This window comes from Phyllostomus discolor, chromosome 2 (assembly GCF_004126475.2).
Source record: "Phyllostomus discolor isolate MPI-MPIP mPhyDis1 chromosome 2, mPhyDis1.pri.v3, whole genome shotgun sequence".
In the NCBI taxonomy this organism is placed as follows: Eukaryota; Metazoa; Chordata; class Mammalia; order Chiroptera; family Phyllostomidae; genus Phyllostomus; species Phyllostomus discolor.
This window is the reverse complement of record NC_040904.2, coordinates 61,264,424-61,289,811: the sequence shown is the minus strand read 5'-3', so window position 1 is coordinate 61,289,811 and position 25,388 is coordinate 61,264,424. Positions and strand designations below refer to the sequence as shown.

General features: G+C 41.4%; 2 protein-coding genes across 4 annotated transcripts in view; one reads left to right on the top strand and one right to left on the bottom strand.

The window, feature by feature from the left end:
* P2RY14 (purinergic receptor P2Y14) overlaps positions 1-18,208 on the top strand; it is a 50,065-nt gene extending 31,857 nt beyond the window's left edge. For all 3 annotated transcript variants that reach the window (XM_036017913.1, XM_036017914.1, XM_028504230.2), the window contains exon 2: positions 16,007-18,208. In XM_036017913.1, coding sequence (XP_035873806.1) covers positions 16,030-17,043 — 1,014 coding nt within the window. In that variant the 5' untranslated portion in view covers positions 16,007-16,029 and the 3' untranslated portion in view covers positions 17,044-18,208. The remainder of the gene's footprint in view (positions 1-16,006) is intronic.
* MED12L (mediator complex subunit 12L) overlaps positions 1-25,388 on the bottom strand; it is a 317,972-nt gene that overhangs the window by 177,942 nt on the left and 114,642 nt on the right.

The window sequence follows — 25,388 nt, the reverse complement described above, 5'->3', positions numbered from 1 at the left end:
GCTGTGCCTGACAAAACTCAGTCAGTCATGTGTGCCGATCCTTGTCAATAGCCCCCACTAGTTTACAAAGGACCAGAAGCCTTTTGTGATTTGTGGGGACAGAGAAAATACCCACTCGGTGCTTTGCCAGCACTGCAGGACAGACAATGAAAAGCTCAAGGGGATAGCTAGGACGGTAAGTTTTAGGTCTTATTTCATTTATTGTTCCACTGGGCCAAAATAGTTAAGTAGAACAATAATCTACATTTATAATGAATATTGGCTCACTTGCCAAAGACACAAATATCTGCTACTCTGCCTTCTCCACACCCCCCACCCCATACACACAAACACACCTGACTTTTTACACAGCTTAATCACCCCAGTGACATTCAAGAGATAAAAGAAAGCTTGTTGGCACTTTTGCTGCTACAGGCTGGAGTTTCACATTATAGGTGAAAGAGTCACGGAGCTGAGGAGAGGAGAGATCTCTGCTGTCCACCTGGACGAGGAAGTTGGGAGGAGGGTCAGTGATAGTCCAAGCTACCCTGACCTTCTGTGTGTTGGGCCTCTCCCGCTACCTACAAGCGGGGAGGCATGAAACCAAAGGAAGAACATAGAAGTTAGATGCCACAGTCACTGAGGGCTTGGAAGAGCTGGGTTCCAATCACAGGTGCTCTGATGACCACATAGTAAACATGCCCAAGACACTAAGCCCCTTCATCTGCTTTCTCCCTATGTAAAAGAAGGAAGTTTTAGGTCATTTCTTAGAAATTTATGTAACTGCTGGGTTAGGTGACAATACAAAGCTCCTCTCTCCCTGCGGTACAGACAAGCTAAGAAACACACATCTTTTCAAAAAGAAACAACATCTCTAGTAGTTAAGGCTTTAGAATGACCCTGACCTGCATTCAAATCTTAGTTCTATAACATGCCAGTTGTGACACCTTATACAATTTATTCAAGCTCCTGAGAGTTCAGCTTCCTCAACTATCAAATGGGATTACTTCCTTCTTATCAGGACTACAAGAGGACTTAAAAGTGCACACCTGTAGTTCATTCATTTTTATTGCTAAATATAATTTCACTAAATAATGGGGTTTCTTTTACCCATTCTCATGTCAATAATCATTTGAGCCATTTCCACATTTTTGCTATTATAGTGTTCTACAAGCATCTTTGTACATGTTATTTCATATGCTTCTGTAAGAATTTTCTAGGGCATATACCTAGGAATCAAAACACTCAGCTACGGGGTTAGTGAATGTTCAACTTTTCCAAATATTTCCAATGCCTTTTACAAAGTGATAAACTTGAGAAACAGAATGCTGAACAGGGAATTTTTTTAAAGTCCTAGAAGACTACATGGGACATGAGCAATTTTTACAGTGGAATATATGTGCATATGGATTAAACTCATTTGTTTTAGCTTTGGCGGGGTGGCTCAGTTGGTTGGAGTTCATCTTGTGCACCAAATAATTGTGAGTTCAATCCCCAGTTGGAGTGTGTATGGGAAGCAACGAATGGATGTTTCTCTCACATGGATGTCTCTTCCCTCCTCTCTTTAAAATCAAGAAAAAAATAAAGAATAGCCCTGGCTGGTGTGGCTCAGTGAATTGAAGCATGAGCCTGCAAACCAAGGGGTCACAGGTTTGATTCCCAGTCAGGGCACATGCCTGGGTTATAGGCCAAGTCCCCAGTAGGGGGACACATGAGAGGCAACCACACATTGATGTTTCTCTCCCTCTCTCTCCCCCTCCCTCTAAAAGTAAATAAATAAATAAATAAATTTTAAAAAAGTAAAATATTTTTTAAAAATCCTCATATCCTCAGGGGAGTCTTTTTTAAAAAATCACTTGTTTTAAAAGGGAGGAAATGCAAAACCCAAATTCAGGACAGGATTACCCCTGGAAGGTGACAAAGAAAAGATAAGGAGGGTAGCAGGGAAGTCTGAGAGGCAATAATGGATTTGCTGTGTGTCAGGCACTGAGCTCAGGGCCCTTCCTTCAAAACTAACATGCACGCATATAACACACACATATATGTGTGTATATATATACACATATGTATGCATAGTATGCATAATACTATATTAGCAAAAAAGTACATGTCTACACAAGTATACATACACACATATACCTTCTTTTCCTGAACCACTTGGAAAATAAACTGCAGACCATCATGACCCTTCCTTCCTAAACACTCCACATGCATCTCTGGAAAATGAGAATAGTCTCCTGCTTAAAAACACCACTGACATACCTAGCAAGAATAATCCATGAATACCATCAAATAGAGAGTCTGAATGCAAATTTGGACAACTGTCCCAAAACAATTTCTGTAGCTCTGTCCTCTGTTTCCCTCAATCACCAATCACAGTTCAATTATTTCATTATTTCTTTTCAGCCTCTTTTGATCTACAACTGCTCCCGCTCACCCCTTCACATTTGTTTGCTTTCCATGAACTTGATGTTTTAAAGAGTCTAGAAAGGTTGTTTTACAGAATGTTTCGCATTCTGAATCTAAACGATGGCTGATCTGTGCTTTAGCTTTTTGACAAGGTAGGTTGTGTACATCTAACTGGACCATACCAGGAGGCACAAAATGCCAAGTTATCTCATTTTTGATAAGTTTGGTCATTCAGCTATCCTTGCTGAAATGGTATAATTTTTTCTTTATTATTATAAATGATCTGGGAGTGATCCTTTTATACTGGAATATCCCTGTGCTCCCAAAACATTTCCCCAAATGGCTTTTTCACAGGAGAATGTTGCCTGAATCAGTTATTACACTAAGGTTGCAAAACAGTGACTATCTAATTCTGTCATCCCTTCTGTATTTTCTAGCTGGCTTTCTTTGGTAAAGAACTTCCATCATTTCACCCTTCCTTTTTTAATTCTGTATTTTTATTTTTTCTTAATTTATTTTACCTTTGTTGTTCAATTACAGTTGTCCCCATTTCCCTCCACTACTTTTCCCTGCCCTACCCACCCCCACCTCCCACAGTCAATCCCCTCCCACAAGGATTAATTTTTGTCCACAGGTCCTTTATACGTGTTCCTTGACAACCCTTCCCCTTCTTTGCCCCGTTATTCCCCTACTCTCTGCTTACTGTCAATTTGTTCTTTATTTCCATGTCTCTGGTTATAATATGCTGGCTTGTTTATTTTGTTGATTAGGTTCCACTTATGTATGAGATCATATGATACTTGTCTTTTACCTCATCCATATCTTTAATATCACTATAAACTTCCTGAATTTGGCTTGTTTTTCAAAAGATTTTCATCTATCACTGTCATTCTTGTGAATATCCAAATTGTCAAATTAGAAGTGCCTACAAGTCCTTTTTTCTATATTTCCCCATTGGTCTTCAGCACTTCTTCTTTTTTGTGCTCACAAGGTACCTCAACTCACCTTGTACTTGCCATGTGCCTGATTTCAAATCAGTTCCTTCTCCAAGGAGCCCTGGTTCCTTTTAGTGGGGAGTGGTTCTTACAAACCAGATGAGCACATTTATACTGGGAATCACTACTTCTCCACTGAGAGAAGGTTTTTACTTTTGTCATTTAAGGACGGAAAGAGCTTGGACAACTTTACAGATACTGGGTTCTCATGACTTGTAGGCCTAAAGGTTTTTACTGTTTTATTAAGGACTTGTGCAGGTTTATACGTGGAAGGAAAATAGCCTCTGGACAGACAGAGATACTGCAAATACAAAAAAAAAAAAGATTAGAAGTTGGTGTAGGCTACAGTAGAAAAAGAAAGAAAGAGAGGGAGGGAGGGACGGAGGGAGAGGCATGGAGTGAAACAAAACTGGTCATGGTCCAAGAGAGTGGCAAGCAGGACTCTGCAACGCCCGGTACAGGTGGCAAGGAGTGCTGTCTAGTCTCATATTTTACAGACAGACATCACGTCTAAAGCAGTGAAGAAATGGCATCTATAACTCACTCCTACAGGGCACAACAAGAACTAAGGCGACTTTCTTGTAACGTACATATGTGACTGACTCATAGTGAAATCCATTGGAAAAGTGAAAAACAGTTGACCCTTGACCACCACAAGGGTTAGGGGTGCTGACCCCTACACAGTTGACAATCTGTAAATAACTTGTGACTCCCCAGTAACTATAGTTGACCCTTTACATCAGGGAAGCAACCAACTGCAGATCAAAAACAGTGTCTCCCATCCATGGATGAAAAACCATGGTTGGGATATGAAAATACTGTTTTCCACCCTCAGTTGACTGAATCCATGGGTGTGAAACCCATGGACACGAAGGGCCAACTGCATTTAATAAAAAATTCGGAATATGACCTATGTCAAATGGAATGGTCTAAAAAAGACACACCCATTCAACAACCGGTCCCACTCTGTGGGCTCAAGATTCATAGAAAGTAAAGGTCTTTCATCTCATGCACTCCGAGCACTACCTTTAAGCTGCACAAAAATGCGTTTTTCGCATTTAAGTCCTACTCATTTTGAAATGAACACACTTGTTTTGTTGTCACATGCTGTGTCTAACAAAATACAAATTCACTTAAAGAACCAACCCATTTATAAGTTACTGTCACAGTATTTTATTAAAACCAAGGGTTACTGAGTCCTCCAACAGGTACGAAGTACACAAAATTTTAGGTTTTCAAGTGTATGAGAATCATTTCTCTGCCCTACTCCCACTCCCACCTCGAGTCCTGGATATTTTTATTATTTTCCTTTGGCTATGTAAGCCTGAATCTAGAACAAATACACAGGTGGTTGATATTTAGCTAAGTCGTTAAAGCTGTTGGTTTCTCAGAATTGATAACCTTCCCCATTCCCATAGCAAAGGGACATGCATTAATGCCCTAAGCCCCAAGATCTGGAGATCTGAGCACTGCTTGCTTAATGGAGAAATGCAAACATCATTGCAGTGAGGCAAAAAGAGGTCAGAGATCCATTTCCTTGCCTGGCCCTAGGGAAAAGAACCATGTATTTCAAAATAATGCTGCAGAAGAACAGGCTGGAAAAACAGACATCCAAGTGGCTCAATCCAATCCCAGACAGAGAAAGGAATCAGTTTCCCAAACTCAGAAGATGGGAGTTTCATAGCTTTTACCCCTCTCAGCAAAGTGCAGGCTTGCATGGAATTGCTGAATAACAGCATAAAATACTGTGGACTTCACACTCATCCCCTATGGCTGAGTGCCACTTCTGCAACTGGAATGGAGGGGCCATCAGGAGCACAGCCCACCCTCCTTCTTCCCCCATGTAATCTCTGCTGGGCCCAATACCCCAAGCAGGTCTGAAGGACTGGGAAAAGGCTCTGTGCCTCCTGCAGCCCCAAACTACAGTGCAGAAGCACATCAGCCTAAAATAAATGTGGGCGTGTAGGGAAAGTGTGTGGGGCCTGAGCCAGGGGAAGTCCTGGCAGGTTGAGAGTCCCGGAGACAGCTGATTATTCCATTGCCATTTGAGTCACTCACTGATTCCCCAATGCTTCTCTGAGTCACACTGCCAGTGACCTAGTATCTGACTCTCATAGGAACAGGAACCATGTGGTGTATTAACCACTAACACCTCATTTTAGAGATCTTAAAACTGAAACACAGAGGCATTTAGTAACATCCCAGAATCACAGCAAGAAACTGAGCCCTAGTCAACCCAAGGTCTACTGCATCCCACACACATACTTTTACATTGTGCTGCACTGCCTGCCCATTACTCCAACAGAGCAGTAAGAAAGCTTACTTCGCGTTCTAAAGCCTAAGCACATGAACTACTTACTGCTAAGTTACTCAATATACAGTTAAGGTTTAGCACCAATAAAACAGCTGACAAAATTATCTTCCTATATCAAAATGATATTATATACACCTACTATTAAAAGTCTATACCACTGGTTCTCAGTGTAATAGACTGGTGGGAGTATTTAGTACTATCTGGAGATCTCTGATTATTGCAGGTCATAGGGTGTTGCTACCACCTAGTGGGCACAATGGGGGGTGCGGCTAAACAATGCACAAGATGGTTCACCAACAAAGAACTGAAACAAAAAAATGTCAACACTGCCAACGTTGAGAAACTCTGGACTATACCAAAAATTGTAGACAGAAAAATCCCTCAAGACCATCTTGAAAACCCAGATGCAGTTCCTGGTATAAGATGGGGGACCATTTTCATGGCCCCAAAAGTTTGGTGCCTGCACAGCACCATGCCTTCCTCCAACAGCTCCCATGATGCATCTGTACAACCACAAGAAGGGAAGACAGATCCAAGTTCTTGAATGCAGCAGTCTTATGCTTTGCTACAAGTTCTACTAAAAGTGCTTTAAGGGAAGTGGTTGGAATTAAAAATTAAGATCTGGTTTTGACATTATCAGCTTGTTATCCACACTAACCCAGTTGCCCATTGTCACACATAACGAAAGGGTTGGCTCTGTTTGTAGCAAAACTCGGATACTTTGATCTTCATGATTTTAGAGTCTGAATAGTAGGGCCAGGAAGGACCCCTGGCAGTCAAGACAGAACTGAGCTTACGCTTTGTTAAAAGAGGAAGCTCAAAGGTGTCTGCAATTCAGCTTAAGAAAAGCCTGTAGATATTTCTAATGTGAGAACTAATTAGCAGTTTCTCAACTAAAATATGTGACCATAGCTTTCATACAATTTTAAGTTAAATTCAAGCCCATGTGTCACTGACCTAGACTCCGACTGCAGGTGAGGTTGATGGGCCACAGTGGCCAGGAGGTAGGAGGATCAAGTCAGACCTACTCAAGAGTTCAGGTCTTGATTTTTACTACAAGGAAAACCAGACTGAAAACAAGGAGCAGCAACAAGCAGAGACGTTCTCTGCCAGCGGCCCCAGGGAACACGTGCGCACATGCATCCAAACCATGTGCAGCAGTCTGCACCACTTAGAGATCGATGTCTTTTGTTTTAATCACCATTATGAGCGGTCCAATTCTACACCTTTGCTTAGACATCAGTGCAGGAGACATCAAAAGTCAGAAACACATTCATACTTTCTGAGTTGAAATCAAAAGTCAGAAACACATTCATACTTTCAGAAAATGTCAAATGAAATGGAGGTTCTCTATGGTGTGGCACCTGGAGGCTAACTGGAGAGAGTAAAGGAATCCACACCTTTAGACACTTACAACCCTGATCAAAAACAGGACATATATACTCACAAACTCACACACATGTATGTCTTCCCTCAAAAAAAAAAAATACTGACTGCTAAAGAAGAGACTGCAGAAGAAAGCTGAAAGGCCCATGTACACGCTCGTACTCACAAGCAAGCACAAAACATGCTGCCCCACATACCCCCAACTGGCTGTGAGTTAAACTGACCTATGTTTGAATACTGTCTCGTCATGCGTTAGCTGCCCACCTTGCTTTCGGTGAGTTACTTAATATTCTAAGCATCAGTTTCCTCACTTGCAAACTGGTGGTAATAGTAAGTCACTGGCAAGGCTCTGTGTGTCACCCAATAGCTCAGCAACCCATGCCCCACTGCTGAACTGGCACCCCATGTGTTTTGGTACACGTACCTAGCAGCTCTCTCTGCCCAAAACTCCCTCCTCCCCCACTTTGCCTAACTAAAGTCAATCCATTTGTCAACATCCACAGGCACATGATATCACCATTCTTAAAGCCAGTGGGTGCCAGGTGCTCCTCCTTCAATGACAGCCCCTTGTCACATCCAAATATACCACTTTGGTCCTGGCCATGTGATTCAGTTAGTTGGAGTATCATTCATGCACCAAAAAGCTGCAGGTTCGATTCCCAGTCAGGGCACATGCCTCGGTGGTGGGTTCTATGTCCAGTCGAGGTGCATACGGGGGGCAATCTATCAGTGTTTCTCCCCCCTCCCTCTCTCTCCCTCCATCTGTCCCTCCCTCCCTCTCCCCTTCAACTACCTCCCTCTCTAAAAATCACTAGAAACATGTCCTCAGAGGAGGATTATTTAAGAAAAAAAAAAGTACCACTTTGTTTGACCTCCCCCTAGATTGTGGCCTTCCTGAAAGTTCTCTGTGGCCAGTGTATTTCCACAGTGCCTTACAAACATGTTCAGAGAGATTTAGTGAGCAAATGAGCAAAAGGTCCTGGCAAAGGAAGAAAGATCAGGAACACAGAGAAGCTAAAGACTACTATGTACCTTAAGAACAGAAGAGGTCAACAGGGGAGATCAATCCCATCACAGACTGCAGAAAGGTCAGGAGAAAAAGACAATTGAGAAAAGAACAAGAAATTAGAAATGATGTCCCTGGCGGTCTATAAGAAGTGTTGTGAGCATCAAACATTAACTGTTCAGAGCAGTGAAGGAAGGTAAGAGGGGCTTACTCCTTCAGGTGAAAGAGAAAGTGAGGTTTCCACTGGCTGAGCCTAGGGAGAGCCCTGGCCAGAAAGAGGAGTCAGACAGCCACCTCAAGAATTTAATAAGGAGTCCAATCCGATTCCCAGTGAGGGCACATGCCTGCGTTGCAGGCCAGGTCTCCAGATGGGGGTACTCGAGAGGCAACCACACATTGATGTTTTTCTCCCTCTCTTTCTTCCTCCTTTTCTCTAAAAATAAGTAAATAAAATCTTTAAAAAGAGAGAGAGAGGAGCCCAGTAGAAAATGGCTTTATGAGAAGCAAGGAGGATGGTCAGCTGCAGAGAAAAAAAATAGTAACTTCTACAAAATGAACTGGCATGCTTATAATGACTTCCTCTTGGCATAGGTTTTTGACCTAGGAGCAAAGACATTGTTTACTAACCCGTAAGGAGTTACAACATCGGGGGAGGAGGCAGGACCAAGAGTCACAACGCAAGAATTCTAAAACATCCAACCAACCTTGGAAGAAGAAAAGCCAGGAGTATGATGATATATTAGAATCAATACAACTGAATAGTATAAAATATATTTAAAGACAAAATATATTTAACAACATAAAATATTACCAAATCTGAAGAAGCAGTCCATATAAGTACCCTTTCCATTAAACCCATTGTTAACTACTCTGGAAACCATCTAGGATGTCACATATTGGCACCAAAAAGGGAGGAGAAAAGGTACACATTAGGACAAGGGAGATAAAACCAGCAATAATACGAAAATGGCTTCAGTTAATTTAGAAATGTACACAATGATTACACATATCTATACTATTTCCTAGTGTTATAAAAATCACCTAGAGAACAAATATTCATCTCATATGAAAATATCTCAAATAAATACCCTAGATTAAAGCTTCTGACGTGTACCAGAAGGAGCGAGGGGGAAACACCAGACTGTCCCATTTTAAGAACTGAACAAAGACCAGGGAGAAAAATGTTCCTCACAGGCAGGAGTTGATACAGGAAGATTTGAAAGAAATCCATTCTCTAAATATATTTATTTCTAATTATGAAAGATTTCAAATATACAAAATAAAAGCTCAGAAACTAGTGTTTGCGAAACCAATGTACTCAATCACCTAGCATTCACTGATAGTAATATTTATCCATAATGACTTCAGAGTTTAACAGAGGCAACAGCACAAGCCCAGCAAAAGCCCAACTGCCCTATATGGCCACTTGCTCCTCCTCCCTCCCCAGGAGCAAGTGCAGCCAACGGTCTTGGAGTGCATCACCCTGACCAGGGCACGCTAGGCGCCACCCGGGACCACATGTAATGTAGCTCTGTGGAGAACTCAGTCCCTTGGTTGTTGTTGTTTTCTCTCAAGAGAACTTCACAACCTTTTAGGAATATTACAGGTAATTGTAAAATTTATTTATCACTTATTCTCAAGTAGATTTGTATAAAATACATATTTATATTTCCAGGAGACCATAAGAATGCAATTACGACAAGGAAATCTGTAATGAACAAACTCTAGGAAAGATCCTAGATTTCAAGGTCCTTATAATGTAACTTTTTCCTACCTGGAAGTCCCAACTACAGGAAAGAAAAACAAGTTCTTTTACCCTCCTCACCAAATACTTACTAAATGTCTCATGTGTACAGGGTCTGAAAAAAAAATTTGCTACTCAAAATGTGGTCACTGGGCTAACAGCATTAATATCACACCCAACTACAGACCTGTGGAATATGAGTCTTCATTTTAGCAAGATCCCCAAGTGATGTGTATGCACATTAAAGTTGGAGAACAGCTGGTTTAAAGCACAAGAAATGTGACGACCTAGAATAAGGAAGAACCAAACCACCCTTCTGCCAAACTCACACTTTTGCATGCAGACGATATGGCTTTCAGATGTTATCCCTGCACACATCTATCTCATCGGACAAGGGGTTATCACCCAGAGTGATGTGGTGTCCCACAGGACATTTGGCAATGTCTGGAGACATTGCGTCACAACTTCTCTCTAGCAGATAAAAGCCAGGGATGCTGCTAAACATCCTACAATGCAGACGACAAGGACAGTCTTCCATAACAAATAATTATCTGGTGTGGTGGTTTAAAAAAAAATAACAAGAGAATCCCACCTATGATTTCTGGCTAAAATGATCAATTGTTAACTTCAGTAATTCAATGAATTTGAGTATCTGCTTCCATAGGGGGGAAAATAAACCAGTAACTAAAAACATTCATGTCCAACAATCTCAAGAGTTTGCAAGTTTTTCACATGAGTTCACACCAAATTAATAATTATTATTGAAAACTAAGACCAGTACCCTAAAATGATAAACACAAATTAAAATATTTCACAATTTTACAAGCTGAATCTAAAAGTAATTGCACTGCTACCATATATACTTCTCCAATGAAAACATTCTTGTGTTTATTTAACTTAATTAATTCTTCACTTTCTCCTACGACACAGGATCAATATAAACACTTTGTCTACTTCAAGATAACAAACATTCACTGGGCTAAATTCCTTCACTGAAGAGAAACCTCACACACACAAAAAAATTTAAGGTGAATGAAAAAAGAAAAAAACCCTCTAGTATTATCATAAGCTCAGGTAATTTCATCAGAAGGTTACGGAGGAATCATTTCCCTTCTTCAGAGAAAAAATGACAGCACACGGTCAGAATGGTGGGCGGTGGCCCATGTAGAGGAGAAAAATGGGGCACTGTGATTACTCAGAAGATGCGTAATGAACCGAGCATGTTTCTATTAAGATGGATGTATTTCTGGGGTGAGCACTGCTTTGAATAGCCTTGTATGAACTAGCGGCAAATTCCACTTAAAGAGAGAGCCCTACGGTTATACGCAATATTCTACAGCACAGGTGGCAAACACAAGGCCCATGGGCCAAATCCGGCCCTCCACCTTGTTTCATCTGGCTGGGCACCTTGTTTCTACCCAGAGGCAATGCTGAGCTCCTTGCACCTAGTTAAGGAATAGTTACATTTATACGGTCCTAAAATTACATTCAGCCCTTTGAAGGGAACCTCAAGGCTGATGTGGCCCCCGATGAAAATGAGTTTGACACTCCTGTTCTACAACGTGAAAACACTTCATGTAGCACATCCTGAGATCTCGCGTTGCACTAAAAGACAAGCGTGCTCACCATCTATACTAGAATGAGTCCTTAGCATTGATATTCTAGCTGTGCAAAAGTATGGAAAGAAAGCAACTCATACGACACTATTATACAGGTGTTTGGGGGCTCATACATCCCCTTTGACCGCATTCTTTAATTAAGTCACCAAAGACCCAAAGCCATGGGATAAAGACTAAAACTCAAGCCTTTTCACTTCATTCTCCTCTACCTGCATTTGTGGAAAAGGAAGAGTTCTGCCTCAGCGAAGCTGAGAACTTACACACTTAAAAATCTTTAAACATTTCTGCCACCCACAGAGATCTTTAGGGAGCAATGTTTGCATTCCTGAAAGCTCAAGGTTAATATAATGACCACTTTCACTACAGAAATTCAGATATAATCTCAGAATTAACTGCCTTGGGCAGGGCTGGCTACTCCTCCACAAACCAGCGGGCCCACTTTTTCCGTTGATCATGGTCAGAGGTCCCTTTCCTTTTTCTTTCTTCCCTCTCCCTTCGCCTGTCTTTCATCTTTAATGGGCTGCAGCAAGCAGCTTAGAAATAGACCAAATGAGAGCTTGGGGCAGGGATGGGAGAGTTGTTGGGCCACACCAAGACATTCTTTGTTTTTCTTTCTGATTCATTTGTTTCCTATTTATTTTTAAGTTACTGTATAAAATCAGCATTTCCTCCACTTGCAGAATGATTTGAAGTCTCAGGTCGTCCCTTTATCAGGGCATTAAATCATCTTTATACTAAAGATAAGTAGGGGAGACTGAGAAAATGTTTCAATGTCAAAGTGATACACATCTCATTACCTGGTCCTGGTTTTCGTGCAACACATATCCCTGCCTTTTGGTCTCAATATATAAAACTGCCCCACCTGCTGTAGACGCTCTTTTGTCCCATCTCTCTCCATCTGTCACTGTAGAAAAGGCTGCTATGCTCTGAGACACCAAGATTGAGCACAGCACAATTTGTACCTACCGGACACAATGTGCCACCATCAATACCACCACTAAAGAGAAAAACACCCAAGAGCTGAAAAATTACTACCAAAGTTGTCTTGGATGTACCTTTAGCTGGTCACTCACGTAGGGTAACCCTTTCATTTGCCGCTGCTATATCCCACCAAACAGGGCACAGCCTGGCAGCAGGGATACCCTTGCCCCTCCCCCCAACTACCGCATGTCAAACCCTAGCATCCTAAAAGGCAGATTGTTGTCTCCAACTGTTTAAAAATAGGCCAACCCAATCGAGCAAGGCCCACCTGTGCTAGAAGTCTGCCTGGGCCGGCCAGCCCCTGCAGTCAGCCTCACAGCGAGGGGCGAGGCAGGCAGTGAGGAGCACCCCACGGGGTGCACGCTCAGACTCTCAACACTTGGAGGAACCTGAAAGCACAGTTCTGGACCCACAGCATCAGCACACAGGCAGACATATTGCAGCTCTAAAGTATATGTCACAAGACTGAGAAAAATGTATTTATACAGATCTACAAGCAAAGGAACTGTGGTTCTCCCTAAATCATTTCTAGGAAATTCTTTACTATTTCTATATATAGTGACTTAATGTTTCCACACAGAGTAAAATTTGGCTCTCAAACATTTCTGAAAATTCTTTACTATTTCACTACATAATTATCTTATATGATATTTCCCTCTACAGTACTTTAAAATATATTTACATCTACATTCTTTAATATTGTAAACCCTAGGCAATTACTGCAGCTCACAGAATGAGGGGGGAATATGACCCCTGGGAGCACACAGCTTACCCCTGTGAATCTGGCTCTTAGACTAAGCTGCATCTGACTACCACAGAATGAGACCAAATTAATTACTAGCCACAGATTCTTTGTCACAGTGAACAGTTAAAAATAGAAAATGTAGCCCCTTTGCTTTTCATATAAAATATAAAACAAGCTACTGAAGACCTACAAAGAAGTAAAAGAGTATAAACCACTATGACTAGACCAAGGGTGCAGGAAATAAGATTTCCTTCCGAAGGAAGTTCATAGACAGGCTAGAAACAGACCTAGTTTTGCCACCCAGCATGCAGGAAGGAAGAGTACACAGAAGCAACACTTGTGTGGACCACAGCACACCAAGTTTGCTTGTAGGATTTTTCTATTTGCAATGTGACTGTATTTCATATCCCACATTTCCAAATTCCACTTTCTCACACTACCTTTATTTCACTGACTTCACTCACTGTGTGTAAAGCACCTTGCTTGGCACCAGAAATACAAGGATGAACAAGATAGATTCTCTGACCTCAAGGAACCCACAATCCTCCACAATCTTTCCTGTGATCTCTGACTAGATACAAATTTAAGAGCAGGGCTTCGTGTCTTGTGATTCCCATATTGCATATTTATTTCACAATTATTTTAACTGTCTAGGAATACAATGGTAAAAAACGACATGGTCTTTCTCCTTTAAAGAGGCTTACAAAAGTGGAAGAAACAGAAAAACAAGGTTGAAGAGATGAGCGCTGTGAGAGGAGAGTGGCACAGAACTACGAGCACACACATGGAACCCCACACCCAGTGCACCCAGCAAGGCTTGGGGTGGAAATGTCTCCTAAAGAAAGTAACATCAATGCCCTGGCCAGCGTGGCTCAGTTCATTGGAACACGGTCCCATAAACCAAAAGGTGGCGGGTTCAGTCCCCAGTCAGGGCGCATATGAGAGGCAACCGATCAGTGTTTCTCTCCCTTCCTTCCTTCTCAAGAATCAGTGAGCATGTCCTCAGGTAAGGACAAAAAAAAAGTGACATCCAAGCTGAGGCCTCAAGGATGAGGAGAATTTATCCACCAAGGAGGTATCCATCAAAAACGCCAAGAATGAGTTTTGCACACAAATGAAAATTTGTGCAAAGGTCCAAAGTAAAAGAAATTACAGAACCTACAAGGAGTCAGAAGGGTTCGGGACAGCAGGGACTTACTGCTGGAGGTGGAGGAAGCAGTGATTAGACCAAAGGGAGCTCAGAATTAACTACAATTTTATTCTAAAGGCAAGGGTATTGCTGAGGGTTTTCAGCAATGTGTTGCTATTACATATAAGATGGGCAGTCAATATTTGCTTTGATGTATCAATCACCTTTCAAAGGGTGGAATTGGGTGGAACCACCCTAAATCAGTATGTCTGACCTCAGGGAGGAACACAGAGAATTCCCTAACCAAACAAGGTTCTGAGTAATACTTAGAACAGTGATGTCCAATATATAGTAAATATGATGTGAGCCATATATGTAATTTTAACTTTACTACCAGCCATATTCTTAAAAAGTAAAATTAAGTCCTGACTGGTACGGCTCAGTGGACTGGGCATTGCTCCACAGACCAAAAGGTTGCCGATTCCATTCCCAGTCAGGGTACATGCTTGGGTTGCAGGCCAGGTTCCTGGCTGGGGTATGCAAGAGGCAATCGATCAATGTTTATCTCAGACATGAATGCTTCTCTTCCCCTCTTTCTCCCTTCCTCTCTAAAAATAAAAAGTAAAATTAAAATTTATTAATATGCCCTGGCCAGCGTGGCTCAGTTGGTTGGGCATCATCCCTCAAACTGAAAGGTCACAGGTTTGATTCCGGGTCAGGGCGCACGCCTAGGCTGCAGGGCGGGTTCCTGGTCGGGGTGCGTACAAGAAGCAATCTGGGTTTCTCTCTCACAGCAACGTTTCTCTCCCTCTCATTCTCCCTCCCTTCCCCTCTCTCTAAAATCAGTAAATATGTCCTCGGGTGAGGGTAAAACCAAAAATTACTAATATATTTTCTTTAACAGAATATTTCTAAAATATCACTTCAAATGTAATCAATATTAAAATATTTTACTTTTTTTGGTATGAGGCCTATAAAGTTCAGTGTGCATTTTATCCTTATTTCACATCTCCGTCTGGACTGGCCACAGTTCAAGTGCTCTCCAGCCACATGTGGCTACGGCTGTACTAAACAGTGCAGATCCAGAATGTACTGTTATCATTTGTCTGTGTTTGTTTTCTAATTTATAAAAATAATGCAAATCAGTTTTTCAATGGAAAAAAAAAAACACAGAAAAGCTCAGAGTTGAAAGGTGCCCCAACTTCCATATCAGAAATACCAGTTACATCTGGATGTGTTATGTCCAGAATATATGCAGGGCAGGCTTTTTAAAGAGTCACATCTGTAGAAATAGCTTTGACACCTGATGTATTAAACAAAGTTCTGAACAAAGAAAACAGATTCTGTTTTTACAATCTCAGACCTTCTGCGACTACATTTAAATGAGTGTACCCTAGAGTTGTGGAGTTTTACAGGGAGCCACGGTCATTTTAGGGAAACGATGCTCCTCACATCACCGACGGCTTTCAGGCCGTCCTGCCTCGCCCGTTCATTGGTCCTGCCATCTACCGCTCTGCGCTTCCCTTCCCCAAAGGGGGGTAAAAAAAGGAGGGAGGGAAGGGTGCCTAGCATGTAACAAAACTTTATTTCAAGAGTGTGGTGGGCTTGACTATATGCACTGTCTTTTGTTTTATTATTTGGCAATTAACATGGAGGCCATTAGAAGGCCTCTAAGACATTATTTCCCATCGTTTTCCAGGCCTCACCTTCGGGAGTGACAGAATGATGAATTCCACCACCCCTCAGCCCCCCGAGTCCTGCTCCCGCAATGCCCTCATCATGCAGCAAGTCATTCCCGTGCTGTACCTGATGGTCTTTATCGCGGGGATCCTGCTCAACAGCGTGTCGGCATGGATCTTCTTCTATGTGCCCAGCTCGAAGAGTTTCATCATCTACCTGAAGAGCATTGTCGTCGCTGACTTCCTGATGAGCCTGACGTTTCCGTTCAAGATCCTCAGTGACTCGGGCCTGGGCCCCTGGCAGCTGGGCGTGTTCGTGTGCAGGGTCTCGGCGGTGCTCTTCTACGTCAACATGTACGTCAGCATCGTGTTCTTTGGGCTCATCAGCTTCGACAGATACTACAAAATCGTGAAGCCTCTTTTGACATCTTTCATCCAGTCAGTGACTTATAGCAAACTCCTGTCGGTGATGGTGTGGCTACTGATGCTCCTTCTCGCTGTCCCCAACATTATCCTCACCAACCAGAGTGTTAAGGACGTCACACATATAAAATGCATGGAACTTAAGAACGAACTGGGACTAAAGTGGCACAAAGCATCCAACTACATCTTTGTGGGCATCTTCTGGATCGTGTTTCTTTTGTTAATCATTTTCTACACTGCTATCACAAGGAAAATCTTCAAGTCCCACCTTAAGTCTAGAAGGAATTCCATTTCGGTCAAGAAGAAATCTAGCCGCAATATATTCAGCATCATGTTAGTGTTTTTTGTCTGTTTCGTACCTTACCACATTGTCAGAATCTTCTACACAAAGAGCCAGACGGAAGCACACTACAGCTGCCGGGCCCGAGAAATCCTGTACTATGTGAAGGAGTTCACTCTGCTGCTGTCCGCTGCCAACGTGTGCTTGGACCCCGTTATTTATTTCTTTCTGTGCCAGCCATTTAGAGAAATCTTGTGTAAGAAACTGCACATCTCACTAACAGCTCAGGATGACTCAGAAACGTCCCGATGCAGGAGGGCACAAGCAGCGCCTGAAAGCACAGACACGCTGTGATTCCTGCCGCCGCTCCCGCACAGCCCGAGGCGCACGTGTGGCCCTCAGTTATCAGCGAGAGGAGTAAATCCAAAAACTGCCAAGACATTATGCATCACCTCTGGGCATTACTATCCAATTTAGTGTGATAATAAATTAAAATGTGAGTTTCCATGCTTATGTGTAACATGAAAGAAAAAAATAATGCATACATCTTTTGATCATATCAAAATAGAAAGTTTAAATTTATAATCACTAATCTGGTCAGTTAATGTAGAACTTTAAATAGCAAACAAGAAAATAAAAAACAATCAAGACAATTCACAAGGGTGTCTTCCATCTCTAAACACAAGAATTGAGTTAGTAAGTTATGGAAATTTTTTCAACAGGCTCATTAAAGACCAACTTAAAAGTAGGCACAGTTTGATAAAGGACTAAAGGCCTGGGTAGAGAAAGAGTCAAGTTTTCTCTGATTTGAAGAAGGAGAAAAAGTGGACACTCAGAAAATCACTTAAGAAATTCCCTACTGATTTATCTCATGGCATTTCAAAAGAAAGCAGATCAAATTTATATACTTTGCAATAAAAAACGTAATTTTTTCTGATTGCATTTTGAAGATGACATAAAATGCATTTTAAGTATGTTCTCTACAGAGATTTGTTAAGCCACTTAATGAGCCCAGAGCTCTGGTGTTAGCACATTTTTAAAAGTGGACTCTCCCGAGGGAAGCTAGGTACTGGTCTGTGTTGCCAGCATCCTCCTCTGTTCAGTGGCGTGGACGAAAGAAAAGGATAGCTGGGCAAAGACACACACACACACACACACACACACACACATCAGGCCAGAAACACACATTCTTCTCTAGGGGTGAGGGAAGCAGTTTTTTTTTTTTTAGAAAGCAGCTGGACTTGATTTAAAAAAATCTAAAATTTACAGCAATGAGTGAGAAACTATATATAAAATAAAACTTTACACGTCACATCTTCTGAAAAACAAATGAATATGTGCAGACACAAAATGTTTGTTTGCTGGCATATGAGTTATCAAAATAATTCTTTCTCTGCTATTAACTGGTTAGAAGACATTCAGCCCAACTTTCAAATGTTCTCTTCAATCTTGTAAGTCATGTTTATATATGTCATTCTTTACTGTATATGTACTAATAAAACATTTTTAATACTCTCAATTTTTTAAATAATCAAATTATGAAAAAAACTACCAGATTACCTCACAGTCAAGACATGGGGTGGTTTCTTTAATACACTCAATTATGCATGCTAACAAGGACCTTCAAATTCTATTTACTACTGTCTTTTCAAAATGAGTATTGCATATGCTCTAGGACCTCATCAGATTTTAGGCAAAGCTCAAAAAACAAATTTTAAATTGAGGAAGAGAATGGAAAGTTTTTATATAATGTGTCTACTTTTTACCCCTGTAAAAGATCCCTGCTCCCAACTCTGGGTCAAAAGACAAAATCACCAACCTACTAATATAACATGCTAGGTCAAAGTAAGCTTGCTGTATTTGTTTGGGTAAATATATTTGCAAAAGAAATTCACTGTACTTACTCTTCATCATTTCCATTGGCCAGGACAAATTACTAAATGCCGGTGTTTTAAATACCCCTATTGAGCCACAAGAGAAAATGAAAGTGAAAAAGAGAAGATGAGTAGCACCAAGTAATACATTTGTACCACTGTGCTACAACAGAGCAATCATGTGAAAGGCAAGATTTCTCAGGAAGCAACATGCAATGCAGATAAGGATATTGTGAAGCAAGAGGTGAGTAACAGTCACTACATTTTAGAACTAGAATCCAGGGCCATGGCAAAAAAAGCAAGTGCTAGAGCACTGCAAAAATGGATAACTCAAAGACGCTGCTGCAGGGAGGCAGCAAGGACCACTTCCCAGGTCCTCTGTGGGTAAAGCACTAGTGCAGGTCTTCGAGAGCTCAGGCTGCCTTGTGCAGCTTACAAGCTCGGGTGCCCAAAGTGGCGAGGAAGGCCCCGTCAACTCAGTTGTAAGAAAATGGGTAATAGGGAATGCCGAAGCTGACTGTGAGCCATGAGCTCCAGTCTCACTGAGAGGCCAACAGGCCCTTTAGCTTCAGCCAATCGTTTCTCCGTGTTGTCAAGGGATATAAAATCAGAAAATTCTAAATTGCTGGGACAGTAATGAAAAGAAACATATTTGTGGACAGAACATGATATACCAACAGCTGCTCTGCAACATCTGAAATGAAGAAATCTAACAGAAAGGTATTCAGAAATGGCTCTTGACTAAGACTAGAAATACCACTTTAATTACGTTTTCTTTAACTAAACTAAGGTTCGGTGTTGATGCACAACTGATTCAACCACCCATACAAAAATACTCTAAAGTGTTTTTATGAAAGAAACATTTGAGACAAGAATCAAAAAACAAAGAAATGGCAATCCTATAAAAAGATTACACATGAACCCACCCACAGAGATGGCTGAACCTTGCAACTATCTTTTACGAAATGCTATCAACAGTAGTGCTTGTTTGGTGGTTATCTCCTCAGGTTCTTTCTTTTTAAATTATATTTTACTGATTATGTGATTATAGTTATCTCAATCTTTCTCCCTTTGTCCCCCTCCACCAGAACCCCACTCCCTCAGGCAGTCCCCACACCACTGTTCATTTCCATGGATCATGCGTGTGAGTTCTTTGGCTACTCCATTTCCTATACTGCACTTTACAACCCCCTGGCTCTTCTGTAACTACCTATTTCTACTTCTTATCCCCTCACCTCTTCACCCATTCCCCCACACCCCTCCCATCTGACAACCACCAAAAATTTCTCTGCACCCATGATTCTGTCTCTGTTCTTGTTTGCTTAGTTTGCTTTTAGATTCAATTGTTTATAGATATGTATTTATTGCCATTTTATTGCTCATAGTGTTGATCTTCTTCTTCTTAAATACGTGCCTTTAACATGTCATGTAATAACGGTTTGGTGATGATGAATTCCTTTAGTTTTTTTCTTATCTGGGAAGTTCTGTCCTCAGGTTCTACACTCTCTTTTCTCATCGATCAAAGCAAACATTTTCCTTTGGGAAAATTTACCTTTCCCTGTTCTCAGCCATATACTGTCCTAGAGCCCGTCCTGTCCCTGAGATATCAGGGTCTGGCCAAAACTGTTCATTGTTCATGTCCAATTTCACTGGCCACAAGTTGAGATGGAACATGCCTAATGAGAGCAAGTCCCAAAATTCTGAAGAAATTCTCTAGAGGGCTTGCTGTCAACATGGAAAGTCTAGAAGTGCTTCTTTCATTTTCCTAACGCAAAAGGAAAGCCTACAGCTTTCTATGAGCTGAAACCAACACTATGCAAGGTGGCTAGAGGACAGGTATGAACTCAGCCCTGGTCCTATCACCGGAGGTTCTCATTATCCTTCAACTAAAGCCATACCCACAACTGTGGACATTCGGGGCCATCAGCCAATAAATCTCTTTTATTGCATAAGCGCTATTTTAATTGTATCTCTTTGTGACCTACAAATGAAGAGTCTTGATACGCTGGCTTCAGCAAGAAAGATAATCCAGAAACTCTAAACACCGTTATACTAAACTGTGCTCCTATTTGATGCAGTAAATTATATGCCATTAATTCTTCAGTCTGTCCTTAACCCACCTCTATTCTTTAACTGACTCTAGAGAAAAAGGGAAACTCAGTATCTCTATTAATACAGAAAATATCTGTAACAGAGATAACATCATAAAAATTGCAAACAAAACAGATTATTGCCCCCCAAAATGACACAGGACGTCTCCGAGGGAACAGCACTGTGCGCCTGGGGCGGGAGGGAAGCGGTGCCATGCAGCCTTCAGGAGTAAAAGCCACTGTCTCCTCTGCTCACCTATTTATATTCTGCAAGTACCCGAAGGCATGCAAACTTCCATTTCATTACAAAATATCTCCCCCAAAGAAACATCTTTAACAAAGTACAGCTTTCCTTTCTCATATGCCACTTTAAAAAATGCTTTAACCATTTCATAGCACTATTTGTACAAAATGATTAAATGTTGTATTACTTTACCTGTAGTAAGTATATTTCTAAAACCTTACTATAAACCAGGTATAGGAAAAAAAAAAAAAAAACTCCACAAAGTAAGGTTTCAGAGCTGACGGGGAATAGAAGTTACTCCAATCCTATCTTCCCCACCTCCAGTAGAAGCTGGGGTAAAATTATGGAAGCAGCATTATACAGAAAGGCCCATCTCAACAATAGAATATTGTATATGAAAAGTATTTTCACTCATCAAGTTGAAGGGCCTCACTGTATAATTCTGTGACTTCTCATGGCCCAAGTTAAGATCTCCCAACCCACCTCATCCCACTTCCAAAACACTATCTTCAGTGCTTTGGAGACCCGCAATGCAAGACTCTGGGTCAGGGTCACCTCGTTGTTCCGCCCCCACTGTATCAGCATGTCTGGGGGTTCGCCCCTCCCTCCCCAATCCCAGTCACTGGTGAACTGCTAGGCCACCCTCTTGAAGTATACGACAAAGTCCTAAGGGCTTACTTTCCTATCCTTCCATCTCCTGCATAAAAAGACACCGAAAAATAGCTTATCATCTCCATATACAACTTCGTATTACTTAAAACAATTTCTTGATAATCCCTTTTCTAAGCTAAAAGATTTTTTCTACGTGTAACTTTGTAGCTTTTTTCAAGCCATTACTTATTCATGTTCTACTTTAACCCTTTAGCTTTCTGAAAAAAATACCAGCTCTCTGACATCTTAGTGACTGGAATGAGAAATTATCCTCATTTTGTTTGCTAACTAAAAGGCAATTTCAACTTCGTATCATAAAAAAAAAAAAATGTGTATTTTATCTGTTTGATATTATGAAAGCATTTAGGTGAATAAAAAGTGATTTTTTTGATAGGAAAACCAGTGTTTCCATCCAATGCTATTCAAAACAACTTTACAGAGTTACTTACATTCAGGGTGGCCTGGTTATGACAGATAAAGTGCTGAGGAACATTTAATATCTAACTGAAAGGAGTGAAGATCAAGCTGTGCTATGTTAAATAATGAGATGGCACTAAAAACACAGGAAGTCAACACACCTGAGCGTCTTCCTCAGACTCCCCTTCCCGGAACTGAAACGCTGGACGCTCCCCTCCCACCAGCGGGCACTGATCTCACCTCCGTGAGGGCTCCTAACTGCCCACCTCTTCCTGTCTAATTTCAGAATCTCCCTGCCTCTCACCTAAAATGACCGCAAACAACCATCCTCGAACTGGTGTTACGTCCTGTACTTTCTCCCCTAACCCAACACATTCGGACACCGCAGACTTACCTTGCTGCCGAACTGAGAGCTCCTCCACGTAATGTCCCTGAGCTCTCCACTGCTTGCTTATTAAAGCATCCGAGGTTGACCAGGTGGCTCCAAGATATGGTCTCATCCTTGTCCTCACACAGGTCCTGCTCAGACACTCCCAGCACTCAGACTGCCTAAGAGTCCCCAAGCATGGTCCCCACAGCATGACACCGAATCATCTGAATCATGCCCCAAGCATGACACCGTTCTCCACATCCCAGAGGCATCCCTTTACCCAGCTCAGGCACCTCCTGGATTCCACAGATCCCAGCAGCCAGTAGCACATTTGTATCTTGCAGGTTCTGAATATTCCTTGTCACCCCTTCTACACTGTAACTTTCAAAAAGTCACAAAAATATTCCCGAGGGTGGGCACTGAGGTGGCAGCCTGCAGTCAGTTAAGTATTTGTTGTTACAATTTTTCTTTGCTTTGTCAAGAAACAAAGATTTGCATGACAAGGGAAAGGGAGAATTTCTCCAAAGAACCTTCTCCTGGAAAGTAACTGCAGAGTTTGTAAAATGTGTTTTGAGCTTTGAAAATGTGTTACTCATAATGTCATTCTAAGTGGACGGATGATAATGACTCAAGTGGAAAAGAAAATGAACTCAGTGATAACCTTTAAAAGTTCTTTTTCAGGGATTTCCTTCCAATGAATTATTCTACATCCATGGGTCAAACAGCAGTCACACCTCACAACAGAAAGGTGAAATGGACTGTGCATTGACCCAGCACCACCGTGTGGCCAGTAAAAAGGCAGGAGGACAAAAGGAGGGGCAAGAATGGCAAGGAGCATGCTCAGCCATTCTTACAACCTCCTTCACATTCCCAGGATGGGCAAAACATCTTTGCCTTCAAAACATTTCCAAGCCCTTACTCTCTTTCAATAGTAAGGTACCAAACTAAGGCAAAGTTAAAATCATGCAGAAAAGGCATCATCTTGAAGATCCGTATGCACACCTCACTTTAAAAATGCTTTGTCTAATGATGTCCATAACTCACAAATTAGAAGCTACTGCTCTGAGGAAGGAAAACAAGTCTCTGCACTAATCCAGGTGGGAAAGGGGATTGTGTGCTTTAAAAAAAAAAAAAAAACTTTCAATACGTGAACCAAAAGCACTGTGGCTCCAGAGAGAAGGCTGGTCTGAAGCCACATAGCTGCTACAGATCACCACCGTTCATTAACCAAGGAACCACCCTCTGCTCCAACATCATAAAAAGTTTCAGGATGCAAACTGCTGTTGAGCTGAGGGCACCCTAAATCACAAACTCCACACGGAGAGTGGCGGCAGTGGAACACTATTGTTCCACTGCCCTGGTCACTCCACTTAGAATCTCTGTGAACTCAAGGCAGGGGGGCAGGGGAAGGGATGCCCTATTGGCCTCCTCTGTGACCACTGTCTCTGTCCAACACTTTCATCTTGAGAAGTGTTAAGTGCCAGGGCACTGGAGTCTAACCGCACAGCTGTTCGAGAGGAATCTCCCACACATCATGGATTTCCTTAAAGAAAATAAGTTCTCAGGCCCGTGTCTGGCTGTGGCAGTGGCGACAGACCCCAACATTGGTTTCCCCCTCCTCATTAGTTCCAGAGGGCTACCGTGCTACCTTTAAAAGGCCAATTTTAATAATGTTAAACATTAAAAATGATACTTCTAATGAAACACTGTTGCTTGGCATTTGTGTCCAATAAAATCAGAAGCATGCATTATGTGGGCAGGAGAGACAGCTACATAAAGATTTTCTTTCTCAATTCATGGGGCAATTTAGCTTCAGTTTTTTCTTTTATTTTAAACATACAAAATACCCACTAAAGTAACTAATGCATCATTTCTAATAAAAAGTATCACCATGACCAAAGTAAAAATAACTTCCCCGCACTTCTTCCCACTGGGGTTTCTGAAATACTTGTTAATGATGATCTGTAATTTCCTAGAACGCTAACAAGATACAACATGAAAAACATCTGTCCTTAATGAAACAGAAAGAAGTGACTCATGGAAATTCAAATGGAACTCATGTTAAAAACAAAAACAAAAACAGGGACAATAGCCCAAAAGAAAGCCTATTTCTACTGTGAATAAACTTCCAAGAAAAGCCAGGTTGCCTCCAGCTCCTTCTCTAAAGGAAGAACACAGTTCAGTTTCACTATTGAAAGTGTGGTTTCTCAGTATTCCAGAAAGGAAACAGAACACTGAAAACCAGGAGTAGCACTTCCATATTTGGCAATCCAGACACAAAACTGTGGCCTTGGTGGGTTTTAAGATCAATCAATACACTTCTTCACTCTGTCCATATCTGCAAAGTGGACATAGATGGAAGTAAATATATAAATACACCAACCTAAAAAAAGAAAAACAGAAACTTTACCAGAATCCTTTTTATTTCAGTTTTCCTGCACACCATGTTAAACCATTCACTACTCAGCTGGCAGCCAACTCCATCCCACCAAACCCTCTCCATCCGCATTGAAATGTCGACCCTGGTCACAGCTGCTCACCCGCCTGTCTGTCTGCAAGCACATCTTTCTGAAGTGTGTTTTCTGGTGAGTCCTATCTGAAAAGACAGGTCACTTCCTGTTGCAACTGTGATGCAAGTTAACACTGGTTCTTCACCAAAAGTCAAGTACAGAGTCTGAGAAAGATTTGGATTTTTTCCTCTAGTTTATAAAGTGAATACGTTTAAAAAATACAACTCTTCTTTTGCAAAATAAAAATAATTACATTATTTTGGGAGAACACCAGAATATCTGAAACAAGTGGCTACGTTCATCATAAGCATCCTCACATTGCTTTTGTCAGAAGTTCCCTTAGACTCTCCCTAAATTCACTCTCTCTAGCTTGACATTTCTCATAGTCTTGAGAAATTTTTTTGTTCAAAAGTGAATACTAAAAGAGATTCAATTTTAGATTCATGAGAGGTTTCTTCTGACTTTTTCCAAATCATCTGGAAAAGTGACTAAGAATTATTAGGAGAAAAAGGAAAAACCAAAGCACCTACCAAACCAATGAAG